Here is a 21480-nt window from a genome sequence, read left to right as displayed (position 1 = left end):
CTGCATGTGGGACAAACAGCCCAAGCCACAGCTACCAAATTAATAGCAATGCATTACAGCAGATTGATGAAGAAAAGGACCTCGAAGTCAAAATCCCCAACTCACTAAAAGTTGCACAAGAGGTAGGAGTAGCAGTGAGAAAAGCTAGCCAAATCCTTGAAATAATCAAGCGTACTTTTGACCTTTGGGAAAAAAGGTAATGATTCAACTGCATAAATCGCTGGTGCGCCCTCATTTTGGATTACTATATCCAAGCATGGAGAACTCCTTTTCAGAAGGACGTAGCTGCTCTGAAGAAAGTGCAACACCGGTCAACAAAAGTCATTCCAGAGCTAAGTCATCTCGTATCAGGAACGCTTGAAGGTCACAAGGCTAACAAAACTGCAAACTAAGCATGACAGGGTGGATCTCATTTACTTCTAAAATACTGAACAGATTAGAGGATGTTGATCCAGAAAATTTCTTCAAAACGTCAGATGTTACTCAAAGAGTTAGCAACGGTTTCAAGCACAACAAGCCACAATGGAAGATTGAGAACAGGAGATTCTTTTTCACCCACAGGGTTAGAAACCCCAGTGAAACCATCTACTCGCTGAAGCTATAAATGCCTAAACTGTGTTGAGTTTAAAATATACACAGAAAATATCATTAAGGCAAATGGTAGGGGGGTGGGGGGGGGGGGTTCCTTCGACAAGCCGCCTGTCTTCGTCGAGGCCACTAGGGTTAGTGGACCTCAGGTAAATATATGTAATTCATGTTGGGGTGTTGACCTACTTTAACCATACCCGGGAGCCTGGGGGTTATATATAAAACTTAGTAGGACTTAAAGAGAGCCCTCCAAACTTCCTATCAATCCCAGGTTGTATAACTTTTATTAGGTCGGGGTGGGCCAGTGGTAGAGATTGTTGCTGAAAGTATTTTGGCCGAGGGTTCGAGTCACTTAAGAGCTCCAACTGATTTTCTCATTGATATATATCTCGTTAGTGTGATTTCTTTGTAATTACTATTATTATTATTATTATTATTATTATATATTTTTATTATTGTTTTTGTTTATAATAATAACAATAATAATAATAATAATAATAGTAATAATAATAATAATAATAACAATAATAATAATGATAATAATATCAATAATAACAATAATAATAATAATAATAATAATAATAATATTATTATTATTATTATTATTATTATTATTATTATTATTATTATTATTATTATTATTATTATTATTATTATTATGATTATTGTTACTGCTGTTGTTTTATTCAAGCCGTGAACTCAGCACTTGAATGTGTAGACATTTAACGCTCATTTGCTATTAAGTACAATATTATTTTGACTATATTTAGAACTCAAATCTTGTATGGGAGAGTACACTATGACTGTAGGCATGTAGTACGATAATGCGCTTAAATAGTTTTAGCTCAGCAATATTAACAGCAAGGTCTTGTGGCCACAACGACAGTCATCTTTACTAAGCTCCCCGTAGTCTTGGCTGTGATTTTCAAAGGTGTATTCATGAAGGCAGTATTCATGAAGAGTTAGTCCTTCAGGTGTCCACAGGTGTGTACACGTGTGTACTCCAACCCCCGTCAATGATGTAACAGGAGCACCCGGCGTCCTAGCCCTCACCTGTCACTGACCAACCTGTCCTCACACTTAATACCTCACAACATTAACATTTTCAACCCAAACGTTAAATTTTCTGTGATTTATTGAAAGTTAAAGCATTGGAAATTTAAAGCTTTCAGAGACCAATGAGCATAGTCTTCGACAAGTTATGTTGGTTGCCAGGGTTCGACTCTTGTGGTGAGGCAAAATCTTTTTAAATGTGAGGTTCAGAGGAAGGCTTAATTGAGGGTGAGGCGATTGGGGTCCACCAGAGCCAGTCTCTGCAGCTTCTCCACGGTGAGGGGAGCGTCTGAAACACCACAACAGTAGTGACATATATTAACATGCTTCACCAGAGGTGATCACAAAGTTCATTGTGGTTTGCCTCGTGGAAACTCGTGCTCTTTCTTTATTGTTTGAGACTGATCACGAGAACCAATCAGCGATTTTTAGGCTAACATAGCATATGTTGGGTTATGCTAGGATAGGTGGGTGTATTTAGATTTGGTTAGAGTAAATTAGGTTAGATTATTGAAGGTTAGGATAGGTTATGCAGGGTTAGATTAGGTTAATCACGGTTAAGTTAGGTTAGATTAGGTTAATCAAGGTTAAATTAGGTTAGATTAAGCAAGTTTTAAATTAGGTTAAGTTAGGTTTGGTTCTTTTAATATAGGTTAAATTAGCTTAAGTTACGTTAGGTTATGATAGGTTTAGTAAGGATAGGTTAGATTAGATAAGGTAAGGTTAGGTTAGGTAAGGATAGGTAAAGTTAGATAAGGTAAGGTTAGGTTAGGTAAGGATAGGTTAGGTTAGATAAGGTAAGGTTAGGTTAGGTAAGGATAGGCTAGGTTAGGTAAGGATAGGTTAGGTTAAGGTATGATAATATAGGTTAAATTAGGTTAAGTTAGATAATGTACTTATTCCATTAGAAAGTGTTCATGCAGTATGATCGTGATGAATGAGTAGATTAGGTCAGAGTGATGTATATCTAAATATTGCAGTTGCGACCCTAATTAATACTCACCGGTCGGTGACTGCATTGAAAATAATGAAATCAGAATTGCATATACAACTTGAGCTATATTTGAAAAGCTCGGCAAACTGTTGGTATATTTTGGCCAACGTGGTGTTCAATAATTCTGTAGTAATTAACCCTTTGATTATTCACATGTATACAGGTTTTGTTTCCCTATGAAAACTTAAAACCTATTTAATTTAATATTATATATATATATATATATATATATATATATATATATAAAATACATAATATATATATATATATATATATATATATATATATATATATATATATATATATATATATATATATATATATATATATATATATATATATATATATATATATATATATATATATATATATATATAATATACATACATATATAAAATAGAAGAAGGAAACACTATTGGCGCAATACGAGTCATCACCAGTGAGGACTCAATTGCCGACAGAGATGCCGCAACAGCTCAAGCCCTAAGGGAGAAACACCCACCCAGGGCTCCGCGTGAGGACGACATTGTACAAGTGGGGGCTACCGGAGCAGAACCTCTCTGGGTGGCTGAATCTGTGGTCCATAAAGCAGTCATGTCCTTCCCAACAGGATCAGCAGGTGGGTTCACAGGACTAACACCCAACCATCTCAAGCAAATGCTCAACCCTGCACTGGGTGACATTGCAAAGAACCTCTTGGTGGAACTAACCAGATTCACCAACACATGTCTAGCTGGCAACATACCAGCGTCCATAAGACCTATCTTTTTTTGAGCATCTCTCTGTGCTCTAAAGAAAAAGGATGGAGGGATCAGGCCAATAGCTGTGGGCAATTCTCTCAGGCGTCTCGTCGCAAAGGCAGCTGCAAGAACAGTTAGTGATGCAGCGACCAACATGCTGAAGCCAAAACAGCTCGGGTTAGGCATTCCACAAGGGTGTGAGGCGGCAGCCCATGCAGCTCGAGCCTTCATCGCCAACATCACAGACGAAAAGGCCCTTATCAAGCTAGATTTCAAAAATACCTTCAATTTGGTGCGGAGGGATGCTGTACTCCGTGCGGTTCATAGTCATTTCCCTTCCCTCTACCCTTTTGTACATTCATGCTACAGTATGGTTCTGAAGCTACTTTTTGGCGAACATGAAATTGACTCGTGGGAAGGCGTCCAACAAGGTGACCCCCTTGCTCCTCTCCTTTTCTGCTTAGTCATCAAACAAGTCACAGAGGTCCTGTCCAGCGAGCTTAACATCTGGTTCTTGGATGATGGTACCCTAGCTGGTTCCCAAGACTCCCTCCTGGAGGACATCAGAAAAATCCAGGAGCAAGGTGCAGTTTTAGGCCTCACCCTGAACCCTTCTAAATGTGAAATAATATGTTCCAACCAGGGCATCGTAGAGAGAATAGAGGGTCTTCTGCCAAATATCCATAAAACTAAACCTGAAGACAGCACACTCCTAGGAGCTCCCCTGGGGTTGAAAGCCATCGATGAGGTCCTTGATAAGAAAATCGCCGACCTTAGGAGGATGGATGGGAGGATTGAGGATATGGATGCTCATGATGCACTCTACCTCATCACCAGATGTCTGTCCCTCCCCAGGTTAACCTACTTTCTGAGGTGTTCACCATCTTACAGTAGCCAAAAACTAAGTGAGTATGACCGGTTACTGAAATCAATGCTAGAAAAAGCCCTTAACCTCTCTCTTGATGACCTACAGTGGAAACAAGCCTCTCTTCCCGTAAGACTTGGGGCCTCGGAGTTCGAACAGCAACGCAAATCGGTGTTCCAGCCTTCCTGTCCTCCTTATCAGCATCCGACGACCTTGTGAAGGAAATTCTACCTGCCCACTTACATCAGCTGGCAGGTGTACATGATCCCAATTTTACATGCTGTGCCACAGAGCGGGCCTCTCGTGCAGGCCCATCACCTCAACCATCATCCCCAAAAGCCCACAAGCAATCCAGCTGGGATGGCCCCATTGTAGACCAAGTTGCTGCAGAGTGCCTGGGTGCTGCAACAACACAACACGACATTGCTCGCCTCACAGCAGTAGCAGCCCCACATGCAGGGGATTTCCTGTTAGCAACCCCAATGTCGGCAACTGGCACGCGTCTCACACCACACGCCCTCCGAATTGCTGTGGCCCTCCGCCTTGCTGCCCCAATCCACACCAGATATAGGTGTATTTGCGGCGAGGTGGTGGTTGACAGTTACGGCCACCATGGCCTACTCTGCCAAAGCACAGGGGGATGGCACACGAGGCACAGTGAAGTTATCGACATCATCAAGAGGAGCCTCACCACAGCTGGATGCCCAGCTGAAAGAGAGCCCCGTTACCTAACGCCCCGTAACTCTGATGCTCTTATTGGTCGCCCGGATGGTATCACAGTGAACCCCTGGAAGAATGGCAAGCAGTTGGTATGGGACTACACGTGCGTATCAAACCTAGCTAACACCTACATTAACCTCAGTGTTGCACAACCAGATGGCGCTGCCACCCACAGGGAAGCAGCCAAATCCCGTAAGTATAGAGAACTGGATCACCACTACAATTTTGTCCCCATTGCTTCTGAGACACTCGGCGCCTAAGGTAAAAGTGCTACCAGTTTTTTGAAGGAACTGGGTTCTAGGCTCATTGAAACAACAAGGGACCCTAGAGCTGCCAGCTTTCTTTTCCAGCGCCTCAGCGTGGCGATACAGAGGGGAAATGGGCACTGCATCCAGGGTTCCTGCCCGCCATCTGAGGAGCTGGAGGAACTCGACAACCTATGATAACCATCTTTGTAACCTATATATAACACCTTTTTTGTAACAAAGTTCAAATAAAGCAAATATATATGTGTACATACAAAAGAATGGGAGTGGTAGGAGATTATATTAGTGTTCAGTGAGAAACCACAAGGTCTCCTCTGAATACTTTTTATTTTCTTCTCCGAGGCTATGGGTCCCCACATTGGCACCAGAGGTGGTACCCTCACAAATTTTATATATATATATATATATATATATATATATATATATATATATATATATATATATATATATATATATATATATATATATATATATATATTATTATTAAATATGACCGAAAAAGTAAGATTAATAATTCTAACACGAATTTTCTCAATCTTTCGTACATTTCTTTTCACTGTTGGAGGTAAATCAAAAATCAATTCTCCAAAATTCATTTTTATTTCTAGTCTGACGCGACACGAGCGCGTTTCGTAAAACTTATTACATTTTCAAAGACTTTAGTTTGCAAATACACAACTGAATAGAACTTACGCATCTCCGATTTTATATCTACATTTGAGTGAGGTGGATGGGGTGAGGTGGCATTAATAGGGTATTAATTTCATCAACACAAGACAGAACAAGAGGTGGTATTAATAGGGTATTAATTTCATCAACACAAGATAGAACACGAAACAATGGGTATTGAATAGAAGTGTTTGTAGAAAGCCTATTGGTCCATATTTCTTGATGCTTCTATATTGGAGCGGAGTCTTGAGGTGGGTAGAATATAGTTGTGCATTAATTGGCTGTTGATTGCTGGTGTTGACTTCTTGATGTGTAGTACACATCAAGAAGTCAACACCAGCAATCAACAGCCAGTTAATGCACAACTATATTCTACCCACCTCAAGACTCCGCTCCAATATAGAAGCATCAAGAAATATGGACCAATAGGCTTTCTACAAACACTTCTATTCAATACCCATTGTTTCGTGTTCTGTCTTGTGTTTATGAAATTAATACCCTATTAATACCACCTCTTGTTCTGTCTTGTGTTGATGAAATTAATACCCTATTAATGCCACCTCACCCCATCCACCTCACTCAAATGTAGATATAAAATCGGAGATGCGTAAGTTTTATTCATTACGGGCTATTCATGCCCTGCCACCTCTTGGGTGGCTCAATCTTTATCAATCATCATCAGTTCTATTCAGTTGTGTATTTGCAAACTAAAGTCTTTGAAAATGTAATAAGTTTTACGAAACGCGCTCGTGTCGCGTCAGACTAGAAATAAAAATGAATTTTGGAGAATTGATTTTTGATTTACCTCCAACAGTGAAAAGAAATGTACGAAAGATTGAGAAAATTCGTGTTAGAATTATTAATCTTACTTTTTCGGTCATATTTAATAATATATGTCTACAGGAAAGACTGCTACCAAAATATACTAATATATATATATATATATATATATATATATATATATATATATATATATATATATATATATATATATATATATATATATATATATATATATATATATATGTCGTACCTAGTAGCCAGAACGCACTTCTCAGCCTACTATGCAAGGCCCGATTTGCCTAATAAGCCAAGTTTTCATGAATTAATTGTTTTTCGACTACCTAACCTAACCTAACTTTTTCTGCTACCTAACTTAACCTAACCTATAAAGATAGGTTAGGTTAGGTTAGGTAGGGTTGGTTAGGTTTGGTCATATATCTACGTTAATTTTAACTCCAATAAACAAAATTGACCTCATACATAATGAAATGGGTAGCTTTATCATTTCATAAGAAAAAAATTAGAGAAAATATATTAATTCAGGAAAACTTGGCTTATTAGGCAAATCGGGCCTTGCATAGTAGGCTGAGAAGTGCGTTCTGGCTACTAGGTACGACATATATATATATATATATGCAATTGACGATCACAAAACACTGATCATTTTATGCGGAAAATCCACAGAGAAATATGAAATGAGGTGTAATAAGTGTAATAAGAGGTAATAAAAGGTTCTTTCACCTCATTTCATATTTCTCTGTGGATTTTCCGCATATATATATATATATATATATATATATATATATATATATATATATATATATATATATATATATATATATATATATATATATATATATATATATATATATATATATATATATATATATATATATATATATATATATATATATATATAATAATAATTTAGGACAAGTCATTGGAAATATATATATGAATTTATTTATGTCAGCAGGAGTAATATTGATATTGTAAAAAAAATTTGTAGGGAAAACTCATATCACAAAATACAGATTAAGTGCTTAAAACCATTTATCTTAGTTTCTTTCCATCTGATGTTGATGATTATTTTGTTCTTTAGTTAATTAAAAATATCATGTGTAAATCAAACTCAAGGCAAACTAAAAGTATACTGTAAGCGTCGCTGGATATTCACTCAGGTTAAACCTGTTAAGTTAAGAACATTGCTCACCCATCTGGAACCAGCCCGGGGTGCCGGCGTCCAGGCGGGCGCTGGTCAGCGCCTGGCGTAGAGCCATTATGATGGAGTACGCCAGACTCAGCGGAGGCTCTGCCGTCACTGTCAATCAACAGAGAAAACCTCCAGAAGTTAAAATGAACAAAGACTAAATATGGATTAATAACAGTAAAAATATAATTTATTATCTAAAGAGTTTGTGGGAGCAGTCTGGAGGAGATTCATAAGTATTCCGGAAGCTGCTACTATCCCAGCTCGGTCTTCGGTACTGTCCAGCAGCTGCTACTATCCCAGCTCGGTCTTCGGTACTGTCCAGCAGCTGCTACTATCCCAGCTCGGTCTTCGGTACTGTCCAGCAGCTGCTACTATCCCAGCTCGGTCTTCGGTACTGTCCAGCAGCTGCTACTATCCCAGCTCGGTCTTCGGTACTGTCCAGCAGCTGCTACTATCCCAGCTCGGTCTTCGGTACTGTCCAGCAGCTGCTACTATCCCAGCTCGGTCTTCGGTACTGTCCAGCAGCTGCTACTATCCCAGCTCGGTCTTCGGTACTGTCCAGCAGCTGCTACTATCCCAGCTCGGTCTTCGGTACTGTCCAGCAGCTGCTACTATCCCAGCTCGGTCTTCGGTACTGTCCAGCAGCTGCGACTATCCCAGCCCGGTCTTCGGTACTGTCCAGCAGCTGCTACTATCCCAGCTTGGTCTACGGTACTGACCAGCAGCTGCTACTATCCCAGCTTGGTCTACGGGACTGTCCAGCGGCTGCTACTATCCCAGCTTGGTCTACGGGACTGTCCAGCGGCTGCTACTATCCCAGCTTGGTCTACGGGACTGTCCAGCGGCTGCTACTATCCCAGCTTGGTCTACGGGACAGCCCAGCGGCTGCTACTATCCCAGCTTGGTCTACGGGACAGCCCAGCGGCTGCTACTATCACAGCTTGGTCTTCGGTACTGTCCAGCGGCTGCTTCTGAACCATCCACCCCACACTACTGAACCATCCACCCCACACAAATGAACCATCCCCCCACACAAATGAACCATCCCCCCCACACTACTGAACCATCCACCCACACTACTGAACCATCCACCCAACACAAATGAACCATCCCCCCCACACTACTGAATCATCCACCCACACTACTGAACCATCAACCCCACACTACTGAACAATCCACCCCACACTACTGAACCATCCACACTCACTACTGAACCATCCACCCCCACACTACTGAACCATCCACCCACACTACTAAACCATCTACCCCAAACTACTGAACCATCCACCCCACACTACTGAACCATCCACCCCACACTACTGAACTATCCACCCCACACTACTGAACCATCCACCCCCACACTACTGAACCATCTACCCCAAACTACTGAACCATCCACCCCACACTACTGAACCATCCACCCCCACACTACTGAACCATCTACCCCAAACTACTGAACCATCCACCCCACACTACTGAACCATCCACCCCACACTACTGAACTATCTACCCCAAACTACTGAACCATCCACCCACACTACTGAACCATCCACCCCACACAAAAGAACCATCCACCCACACTACTGAACCATCCACCCCCACACTACTGAACTATCTACCCCAAACTACTGAACCATCCACCCCATACTACTGAACCATCCACCCACACTACTGAACCATCCACCCCATACTACTGAACCATCCACCCACACTACTGAACCATCCACCCCACACTACTGAACCATCCACCCCCACACTACTGAACTATCTACCCCAAACTACTGAACCATCCACCCCATACTACTGAACCATCCACCCACACTACTGAACCATCCACCCCACACAAAAGAACCATCCACCCACACTACTGAACCATCCACCCCACACAAAAGAACCATCCACCCACACTACTGAACCATCAACCCCACACTACTGAACCATCCACACTCACTACTGAACCATCCACCCCCACACTACTGAACCCTCTACCCCACACTTCTCAACCATCCACCCCACACTACTGAACCATCCACCCCACACTACTGAACCATCCACAAATACAACTGAGCCATTCACCCGTACTACTGAAGCATCCACCCACACTGAACTATCCACCAACACTTCTGAACCATCCACCCACACTACTGAGTCATCCACCCACACTACTGAACCCATCCACCAACACTACTGAACCATCCACCCACACTACTGAACCATCCACCAACACAACTGAACCCTCCACCGACACAACTGAACCATCCACCCCACGCAACTGAACCATCCACCCACATTACTGAACCATCCACCCACACTACTGAACCATCCATTGAACCATACTCCAACACAACTGAACCATTCACCCACAAAACTGCACTAAACCCTGCTATTGTACTTAAATATATATTCCTCTATCAAAGAGTTAGGTAGATGTCATGCTCTCTCATTTATGCAGGATATAATTTGGAAGAGTAAGACAGTGTTTGAGAAATGCTTGTACATTGGTCCATCTCACCTTTGGAGGAGAGAACGCCGATCGGGTTGGGAGCATTTTGCAGGAAAGTCACTCTCAGGTCCACTGGAATGTCGAGAGCCATGGGCGGCTTGTAGTTCTGTTAAGTAAAGCATTAAAATATTGTTATACCTTCTTCACCTGGCTCCATGGCTCGTGTGTTCATGTTTTCATCACTTCTTTGTGTGCATAACCCACCTACAGTCTACTGGTTCCTACCATGTATGTAGTAACCCACTAACAGTCTATCAGATCCTACTATGTATTAAGTAACCCACCAACAGTCTACTGAATCCTATCATGTATTTAGTAACCCACCAAAAGTCAACCGGATCCTACTATGTATGTAGTAACCCACTAACAGTCTATGGGATCTTACCATGTATTTAGTAACCCACCAACAGTCTACCGGATCCTACCATGTATTTAGTAACCCACCAACAGGCTACCGGATCCTACCATGTATCTAGTAATCCAGCAACAATCTACTGGATCCTTCCATGTATCTAGTAACCCAGCAATAATCTACTGGATCCTACCATGTATCTAGTAACCCATCTACAGAGTCTTCAAGAATCCATCATGAATACCGCATCACCCACTACCCGCAGAGCCTACTAGTATGCTTGTAATATCGGTGACACTTCCTAGAACCCCACTACTACCTATTGAGCCTTACAGAAACCATTCACTTCATGTAGAGCCTACCATAACCCCACCCATTACGTGTAGACTCATCCACATCCTACCCTTCGGCCTCCAGTGCCTAGCAGAAATAACCCACAACTTATATAGTCTACCAGAGCCCACCCAACACATAGTAACCACCTACAGAGCCTCCCAGGGCTCACTCAGCATATAGTAACCACCTACAGAGCCTCCCATCCAGCATATATTTACCACTTAAGAGAGAGACTAGCAAAGTAGAGGCAGCCTGCGGGAAGACAACATAGAGGAACCTACCCAGGTGCTGTCAGTGAGCCTCTGGCCGGTAGATGGATTATAGAGTGGTTGTTCAGTTAAGAAGAGTCCCTGGCCCATGATGAATGCTCCCTCCACCTGTCCGATGTCCACCAGGGGGCTGAGGCTGCGGCCCGCGTCCTCTAGGATGTCCGTCCGCAGAACCTGCAACACAACGGTAGCCGGAAGGTCATTGTATGTGGCCATACACCCTTGTGTTGTCTGTGGCCATACACCTTTGTGTTGTGTGTGGCTATATATCCTTGTATTGTGTGTGGCCATATACACCTTTGTGTGCGAGTGGTCATACACCCTTGTGTTGTGTGTGGCTATACATCCTTGTATTGTGTGTGGCCATATACACCCTTGTGTGCGAGTTGTCATACACCCTTGTGTTGTGTGTGGCCATACACCCTTGTTTTGGGTGTGGCCATTCACCCTTGTGTGTGTGGCCATACACCCTTGTGGTGTGTGTGGCCATACATCCTTGTGTTGTGTGTAGCCATGCATCCTTGCGTGTGTGGCCGTACACCCTTGTATAGTGTATATTCACCTAGTTGTCCTTGCAGGGGTGGAGCTTTGGCTCTTTGGTCCCGCCTCTCAACTATCAGTCAACTGCTGTACAGATTCCTGACCCTACTGGGCTCTATCATATCTACATTTGAAACTGTGAATGGAGTCTGCCTCCACGACATCACTGCCTAATGCATTCTATTTGTTAACTACCGACACTGAAAAAATCCTTTCTAATGTCTTTGTTGCTCATTTGGGTACTAAGTTTCCACCTGTGTCCCCTTGTTCGTGTTCCACCCGTGCTAAAGGGTTTGTCTTTGTCCACCCCGGTGGACAAAGGCTCCCTTTGGGAGCCGGTCGGCCGAGCGGACAGCACGCTGCACTTGTGATCCTGTGGTCCCGGGTTCGATCCCAGGCGCCGGCGAGAAACAATGGGTAGAGTTTCTTTCACCCTGTGCCCCTGTTACCTAGCAGTAAAATAGGTACCTGGTTGTTAGTCAGCAGTCACGGGCTGCTTCCTGGGGGAGGAGGCCTGGTCGAGGTCCGGGCCGCGGGGACACTAAAGCCCCGAAATCATCTCAAGATAACCTCAAGATAACCCCTGTCAATTCCCCTCAGAATTTTGTAGGTGGTTATCATGTCTCCTCTTACTCTTCTGTCTTCCAGAGACGTGAGTTTCAGCTCCTTTAACCTTTCCTCGTAGCTCATACCTCTCAGTTCCGGGACGAGTCTGGTGGCATACAGCTGAATAATTTTCTCTAACTTTGTCTTGTGTTTAACTAGGTATGAACTCCAAGCTGAAGCTGCATATTCCAGGATTGGTCTGACATACGTTGAATATAGGGTCCTGAACGATTCCTTACTTAAGTTTCTAAAGGCTGTTCTTATGTTGGCCAGTCTATCATATGCCGCTGATGTTATCCTTTTGATGTTGGCCTCTGGGGACTGGTTCGGTGTGATATCAACCCCCACATCTTTCTCTCTATTTGACTCTTGTAGGATTTCACCTCAAAGATGGAACCTTGTGTTCAGCCTTCTGCTCCCTTCGCCTAATTCCATTACTTTGCACTTTCCCGAGTTGAACTTTAGTAGCCATTTTCTAGTCCATTCCTCCAGTTTGTCCAGGTCGTCATATAGTCTCTGTCTATCATCATCTGTCTTGATTCTTCTCATAACTTTTGCAACATTAGCAAACATGGAGAGGAATGAGTCTATACCCTCTGGAATATCGTTTACATATATTAGAAACAGGATGGGTCCAAGTACAGAGCCCTGTGGGACTCCGCTGGTGACATCTCGCTACTCTGATGTCCCTACCCCCTCTCACAATTATTCTGTTTCCTTTTGCTTAGATACTCCCTTACCTACTGGAGCACCTTATCTTTTATTCCAGCCTATTGCTCCAACTTTCGCAACAGCCATTTATGGGGTACTGTGTCAAAAGCTTTCTGACAGTCCAAGAAAATATAGTCTGCCCACCCTTCTCTTTCCTGCCTAATTTGTGTTGCTTGGTCATAGAATTCTATTAAACCTGTGAGACACGATTTATCATCTCTGAACTCATGCTGGTGATGTGTTACAAAGCTATTTCCCTTCAGTTGTTCTACAAGCCTTTTTCCTTCACAATCTTGTCCATCACCTTGCATGGTATTCAAGTTAAGGAAACTGACCTGTAGTTCAGTGCCTCTTGCCTGTCACCCTTGTTGTATATTGGGACTACATTAGCTGTCTTCTAGCTTTCCGGTAGGTCTCCTGTTTCCAGTGATCTGTTATACACCATAGAGAGAGACACATTTCGTGCTTTTTGCACCTTCTTTTAGTATCCATTGTGATATTCTGTCAGGCCCAACAGCCTTTGTCACATTCAGCTCCAACAAATCCCTTTTGATCACTGGTGAGGTCAAAATCCTCCAAGGTTGCTTGGTTTGCCTCCTCTTCATTTAGCACAGGGGCTTCTCCTTGTTCTTTTGTGAAAACCTCCAGGAATCTCTTGTTGAGTTCTTCACACCCCTCCTTGTCATTCTCTGTGTATCTATTCTACCCTCTTCTCAGGTTCATCACTTGTTCCTTCACCGCGGTCTTCCTCCTGATGTGGCTGTGGAGCAGCTTTGGTTGGGTCTTAGCTTTACTCGCAATATCATTTTCAAACTGTCACTCTGCTTCAATCTTCACTCTGAGGTACTCATTTCGTGCCCTCTGGTATCTCTCCCGTCTCTCTGGCGTTCTGTTATTCCTGTAGTTACTCCATGTTCTTGTACTCGATTGCTTTGCTACCTTACACAAGGGTGTGTGTTGCCATACACCCTTGTGTGTGTTGCCATACACTCTTGTGTGTGTGGCCATACACCCCTTGTGTTGTGTGTGGCAATACACCCTTGTGTTGTGTGTGGCCATACACCCTTGTGTTGTGTGTGGCCATACACCCTTGTGTTGTGTGTGGCCATACACCCTTGTGTTGTGTGTGGCCATACAACCTTGTGTTGTGTGTGGCCATACACCCGTGTGTTGTGTGTGGCCATACAACCTTGTGTTGTGTGTGCCCGCCATACACCCTTGTGTTGTGTATGGCCATACACCCTTGTGTTGTGTGTGGCCATGCACCCTTGTGTTGTGTGTGTAGCCATACACCCTTGTGTTGTGTGTAGCCATACACCCTTGTGTTGTGTGTGGCCATACACCCTTGTGTTGTGTGTGGCCATACACCCTTGTGTTGTGTGTAGCCATACACCCTTGTGTTGTGTGTGGCCATACACCCTTGTGTTGTGTGTGGCCATACACCCTTGTGTTGTATGTGGCTATACACCCATGTGTTGTGTGTAGCTATTACACCCTTGAGTTATGGTGGCCATACACCCGTGTTTTATGAGGCTATAAACCCGTCTATTGTGTGCCATACACCCGTGTAACGTGTGGCAATAAGTCCGTGTATTGTGTGGCCATAAATCCGTGTGATATGTGGATATTCACTCGTATTTTGTGTGGACTTAAACCCGTATTGTACTAAATACTTATATACTTAAGCTACTTGTACTTAAGCAACTTAAGTAGCGCGGGTTATGGTGAGCCCACAGTGAACATTCCTGGCTTAGGAACGGGGCTGTAACTGTGAAGATTTGTACATTTCTTGAGTATATATATAATGTTGGAAGAGAGGTACGGGAAAACACCATACTCAATGTAAGTAAATTAATCTCTTAATTCTAAATTAAAGTTAACTATTGCTAAAGTTAGGATTATTAATTACATAAATATATGATTTGCCCATATAATAAATAATTTTCCGGCAGGAAGGAGACAGCACCAATGAGAGTTACTGGAGACATTGACCACAAGGTGTGTGGCCATTTGCACGTGTTGTGTAGCCATACACCCGTGTATTGCTTGAGGCAATACACGCGTCTTGTGTGTTCTCATACACGCGTGTTTTGTGTGAACAAACACCCCATGTGTTGTGTGACATACACCCGTGTACTCGTAAACCTGTGTGTTTTGTGGCTATCCAACAGTGTTGTTTGTGTAGCAATACACCAGTGTGTTGTGTATGGCCATGCTCTCTAGTGTTGCTGTCATACACCCGTGTGCTGTGAGGCCATATCTTTGTAATGAGTAGCCATTCACCCCTGAGCATTGTGTGGCCATACCCATATGTTGTGCGGGAATACACCTGTGTGTCGCACGTGTGTGGCCATACACCCGTGTGTCGCGTGTGTGGCCATACACCCGTGAGTCGCGTGTGTGGCCATACACCCGTGAGTCGCGTGTGTGGCCATACACCCGTGTGTCGCGTGTGAGGCCATACACCCGTGTGTGGCCAGAAACCCGTGTGTCGCCATACACCTGTGTGTGGTCATACACCCGTGTGTCGCCATTCACCCATGAGTCGCCATACACCCGTGTGTGGCCATACACCCGTGTGTGGCCATACACTTATGTCTAGCCATACACCCGTGTGTGGTCATACACCCATGTCTAGCCATACACCCGTGTGTGGCCATACACCCGTGTGTGGCCATACACCCGTGAGTCGCCATACACCCGTGTGTCGCTATTCACCCGTGAGTCGCCATACACCCGTGTGTGGCCATACACCCGTGTGTGGCCATACACCCGTGTGTGGCCATACACCCGTGTGTGGCCATACACCCGTGTGTGGCCATACACCCGTGTGTGGCCATACACCCGTGTGTGGCCATACACCCGTGTGTGGCCATACACCCGTGTGTGGCTATACTCCCGTGTGTGGCCATACACCCGTGTGTAGCCATACACTCATGTGCCGACATACACCCGTGTGTGGCTATACTCTCGTGTGTGGCTATACACCCGTGTGTGGCTATACACCCGTGTGTGGCCATACACCCGTGTGTGGCCATACACCCGTGTGTGGCTATACTCCCGTGTGTGGCTATACACCCGTGTGTGGCCATACACCCGTGTGTCGACATACACCCGTGTGTCCCGTGAGTGGCCACACACCCGTGTGTCCCGTGAGTGGCCATACACCCGTGTGTCGCGTGAGTGGCAATACACCCGTGTGTCCCGTGAGTGGCCATACACCCGTGTGTCCCGTGAGTGGCCATACACCCGTGTGTCCCGTGAGTGGCCATACACCCGTGTGTCCCGTGAGTGGCCATACACCCGTGTGTGGCGTGAGTGGCCATACACCCGTGTGTCGCCATACACCCGTGTGTCGCGTGAGTGGCTATACACCCGTGTGTCGCGTGAGTGTCCATACACCCGTGTGTCGCGTGAGTGGCCATACACCCGTGTGTGGCGTGAGTGGCCATACACCCGTGTGTGGCGTGAGTGGCCATACACCCGTGTGTCGCGTGAGTGGCCATACACCCGTGTGTGGCGTGAGTGGCCATACACCCGTGTGTCGCGTGAGTGGCCATACACCCGTGTGTGGCGTGAGTGGCCATACACCCGTGTGTGGCGTGAGTGGCCATACACCCGTGTGTGGCGTGAGTGGCCATACACCCGTGTGTGGCGTGAGTGGCCATACACCCGTGTGTCGCGTGAGTGGCCATACACCCGTGTGTCGCGTGAGTGGCTATACACCCGTGTGTCGCGTGAGTGGCCATACACCCGTGTGTCGCGTGAGTGGCCATACACCCGTGTGTGGCGTGAGTGGCCATACACCCGTGTGTGGCGTGAGTGGCCATACACCCGTGTGTCGCGTGAGTGGCCATACACCCGTGTGTGGCGTGAGTGGCCATACACCCGTGTGTCGCGTGAGTGGCCATACACCCGTGTGTGGCGTGAGTGGCCATACACCCGTGTGTGGCGTGAGTGGCCATACACCCGTGTGTGGCGTGAGTGGCCATACACCCGTGTGTGGCGTGAGTGGCCATACACCCGTGTGTCGCGTGAGTGGCCATACACCCGTGTGTGGCGTGAGTGGCCATACACCCGTGTGTCCCGTGAGTGGCTATACACCCGTGTGTGGCGTGAGTGGCCACACACCCGTGTGTCGCCATACACCCGTGTGTCACATGAGTGACCATACACCCGTGTGTCGCGTGAGTGGCTATACACCCGTGTGTCCCGTGAGTGGCCATACACCCGTGTGTCGCGTGAGTGGCCATACACCCGTGTGTCGCGTGAGTGGCCATACACCCGTGTGTGTCACCTCTCAGCTCTGATACTACTCTGGTGGCATACCTTTGAACCTTCTCTAACTTTGTTTTGTGTTTAATTAATTGTATACTCCAGGCTGGAGCTGGATACTCCAGCGTTAGTCGGACATATGCCGTATATAAGTTTTGAATGATTTCTTTTACAAATTTCTAAAGGCAGTTCTTATGTTGTCCAATCCAGCATACGCCGCTGATGATATCCGTTTGACGTGAGCTTCTGGGCTACAAGTTCGGTGTGATATCAAGCCCCAGATTTTTCTCTCCACTTGACTGTTGAAGGATTTCACCGCCTAGATTGTACACTTCTCCTAGTTGCATTACTTTACACTTGAGTTAAACTTTAGTAGCCATTTTCTAGACTTTTCCTCTTATTTGTCCAGGTCTTCTTGTAGTCTGTCTGTCTACCTCTGTCTTGATTCTTCTCATAATTTTTATATCATCAAAAAATATTGAGAGGATTGAGTCTATGTTCTCTATAAGATCGTTTACATATACCAGAAACAGGATGGATCCAAGTACAGAGCCCTGTAGGACCCCGCTGGTGACATCTTGCCACTCTGAGTTCTTCCCCCTCACAACTACTTGCTGTTGTTGTTGTTGTTGTTGTTGTTGTTTAAGATTCGCTACTTGGAACTTTTTGTTCCAAGTATCATGGGCTATGGTGAGCCCGTTGTCGACTTACCTGGCACAGGAGCGGGGCTGTAACTTGAGCTACTTGCTGTTTCCTGATGCTGAGATACTCCCTTATCTACTGGAACACCTTACCTGTTATTCCTGCCTATTTCTCCAACTTTCGTAACAGTCTCTTATGCGATACTGTATCAAAGGCTTTATGTCAGTCTAAGCAAATGAAGTCTGCCCACCCTTCTCTTTGTTGCTTAATTTTGTCTCCATTACATTACAGACAACACACATGTTTGGGGACCCAGTGTCTATGAGCCATTACAGGAACCACCAATATGACTGGGGACCCAGCGGTCACGAGCAATTACATTCAGCGCCAATATGATTTGGGACCTAGCATCTACGATCCATTAGAGTCACCACCAATATGGCTGGGGACCCAACGTCTATGAGCCATTAGAGACAACGCCGGTATGACTGGGGACCCAGCGTCTATGAGTCGTGAGAAGCCCTACTAATATTATTGGGGACCAAGCGTTCGCGGGGCCAATAGAGGCAACGCCAATATGATTGGTGACCCAGCGTCTACGAGTCATTAGAGGCACTACCAATATGACTGTGAACCAAGCGTTCACTATCCATTAGAGGCACTACCAATATGACTGTGAACCAAGCGTTCACTATCCATTAGAGGCACTACCAATATGACTGTGAACCAAGCGTTCACTATCCATTAGAGGCACTACCAATATGACTGGGGACTATAAATAACTAGCAAGGAGGCTATTAAGAGCAACCAAGAACATTTGACTCCAAGGATAACCAAAGTCAGGAGATTGACTCACAAAAGTTTTGTAAACAATACTTTAGAGGATAGTATGTTTACTGAGAAGGTGAGGGGGTGGATGGGTCCATCTGGACCGTGGAGTGCCCCTGACACATTAAATGGTCTCATTATCATCGTTGCTATCTTGGAGATCACTGCCTCTAATGGTAAGATGGTGCTGGAGAACGACAGTAGCTACACTTGTTTCATCTGGACATTTTTGGGGTCCTTGAGCGGAACCTGACCGACGTGAAGCAGCGTTGCATGGTGTTCAACATATTGAGGCTGACCCTTGATAGTGCGCATGCCAGACTGTCTGAGGCGGAGGGTACCATTCGTGCCAACGGACTGAAGCAGGTAAAAATGGAGCCAGAGATCAACAATAACCAAATTCTCATCAATATATTTAAGATCAAAATATTTGGTCAGAGCCACGTGTCTCTCCCAGTGGGGCCTCCGGGCAAGACAGCACCTGTCAACATGTCCAGGGGTCCCCACACCAGGTGGGTGCTGGCTGTAACTGTAGCTGGGCACATGTTAGTGTCCGGGGCAGGTGAGGGACCTTAGACGCAACAAGGTCACAGATGTCACATCGGATGTCCTAACACAGACGGCTCTGTGTTAGTGCATGAGGAACACATTCAGTTGACAGCAACAACAACAGTTAATTAGCTCAAAGAACCCACTCCCACACCTTCCCTTCCCCAGTAATGTCGCAGTACTGGACATCACTGAGGCGGTTCCCTCTACTCAACACTTTTCTTCCTGAGTTATACTCTTCCAAGAGTTATTCTTTGCACCATCCTGTGGTGTGTCGAAATTCAACATTGGGTGTTTATCTCCAGCAGAAATGGGTGTTTCCTTAAAAGAGCGTGCGAATGTTGGCGATAAGGAGGCTATCCGCATTTGTCCTATTTCCCGTAAAGGAAAATATGACATTTATTTCGACTTCTACCCAGTTATTCAGTCTTCAATTCTCCCATTGGCAGGGTCGTTGGTCTTCTGTTATTGGTATAACATGCTCTTAAGGGTAGCGTGTCCCTATGGCTTTCCTCCTACCACCGTAACTGGCTATGGGAAACAGCTCTGGCGAGGTTATGTCTTGGCCATATACGTTTAATTCATGGACATTTAATGGGGTGCTGCCTTGCTCCTTATTGTCCAAACTGCATTGTCCTTTTTACGGTCGTGCATATCCTTGTTGAATGTTCTGTTTTCCCAGGATGTGCGTTCGTCTTGCTAGCCAACAGTCCCTCGCAGTTACCTGTCCTTCGATAGTATCACTGGTGAATTGGTTCTTTTTGATATCGTTCGCCTTTTGCACTTTTGCTCTCGTATTGGCATAAATATTAGTGATATTTTGCGCCTTTTCAATATCCTGCACATTTGATGGTGCTACATAGCCTTCACGGCTTGGTGCCTTCCTTTGATTGCTACTTACTTGCAAAGGGAAACGTGCAACACCACTCACCAGGTAATGGAAGGCCACCAGTCTTCAGGTACTATCCAGTCACCACTCACCAGGTACTGTCCAGTCACCACTCACCAGGTACTGTCCAGTCACCACTCACCAGGTACTGGCTGGTCACCACTCACCAGGTACTGCCCAGTCACCACTCACCAGGTACTGTCCAGTCACCACTCACCAGGTATTGTCCAGTCAGCAGGTCCAGCTCCACCTCTGTACACGCCACACCGAACACGCTGTAACCCTTCACCTCGTCCACTCCATTCCTGTAAGATGGAGCGGTGAAGCAAAGGGGGGTACAGTAATAAAATATGTTCAGAGAAGCAAAGGGGTACAGTAATACAATGGGTCATGTGAAGGAAGGGGTACTGTAATACAATTTGTCCAGTGAAGTACATCCCAATGGGACCATCTTTCTCTACCATTCGACAAGTACCTGCCCATAAAGTTTGAACAAATTAACGTATATAATATAAATATATACATATAATATTATAAAAAAGTAAATTACTAAAGTCAACAAGGGATACATACGGTGAAGCACCAATACAATACAATACATAAGACAATGGAGGTGTGTGGAGATTGTTATAAAGCATTTGGAAGATGTATTGTAGGCGTCAAATGTTGAATCTGCAACACATGATTTCACCTGAGCTGTGCAGAATTATGTAAACCATGCACAAACAGACAAGGAATATACTGGATTTGCAACAATGACAGGTTAATAAGAGAAAAGATAACCCAACTGATGAATGTTATACCCGAGGCACACAGATTAACATTCACAGAAAAAGTACCAGCGATAAATGCGGACTGTGAAAAGACAACATTGGATAACGACAATAACTCAGGTACTGGTAGTTTAGAGAACCACAGCAGAAGTGTGGAGGAAGAGGATATTGTGGTACAAAACGGCAGCAATATTGCAGAGTCAGGTAATATAAGCAATGAGAGCAACAGTGGGAAAGAGTGCATAAACGAAGGAATTGGGACAAAAACCGTAGATGACTCTAATAAAGAGTTTGACAAGACAGGCACAAGTATAAA

General features: G+C 44.8%; 1 protein-coding gene across 1 annotated transcript in view; it reads right to left on the bottom strand.

Annotated features, from left to right (window-relative positions):
* Positions 1-1259: 1259 nt before the first annotated feature.
* LOC138354749 (xanthine dehydrogenase/oxidase-like) overlaps positions 1260-21480 on the bottom strand; it is a 171556-nt gene continuing 151335 nt past the window's right edge. The window contains exons 27-31 of the mRNA XM_069309237.1: positions 20609-20696; positions 11364-11525; positions 10404-10500; positions 7892-7999; positions 1260-1930 (exon numbers count right to left, since the gene is read on the bottom strand). Coding sequence (XP_069165338.1) covers positions 1860-1930; positions 7892-7999; positions 10404-10500; positions 11364-11525; positions 20609-20696 — 526 coding nt within the window. The 3' untranslated portion in view covers positions 1260-1859. The remainder of the gene's footprint in view (positions 1931-7891; positions 8000-10403; positions 10501-11363; positions 11526-20608; positions 20697-21480) is intronic.

Source organism: Procambarus clarkii, chromosome 64, assembly GCF_040958095.1.
Source record: "Procambarus clarkii isolate CNS0578487 chromosome 64, FALCON_Pclarkii_2.0, whole genome shotgun sequence".
Classification (NCBI taxonomy): Eukaryota; Metazoa; Arthropoda; class Malacostraca; order Decapoda; family Cambaridae; genus Procambarus; species Procambarus clarkii.
The sequence above is the reverse complement of the archived record's forward strand: the minus strand, read 5'-3'. Positions and strand labels throughout refer to the sequence as shown.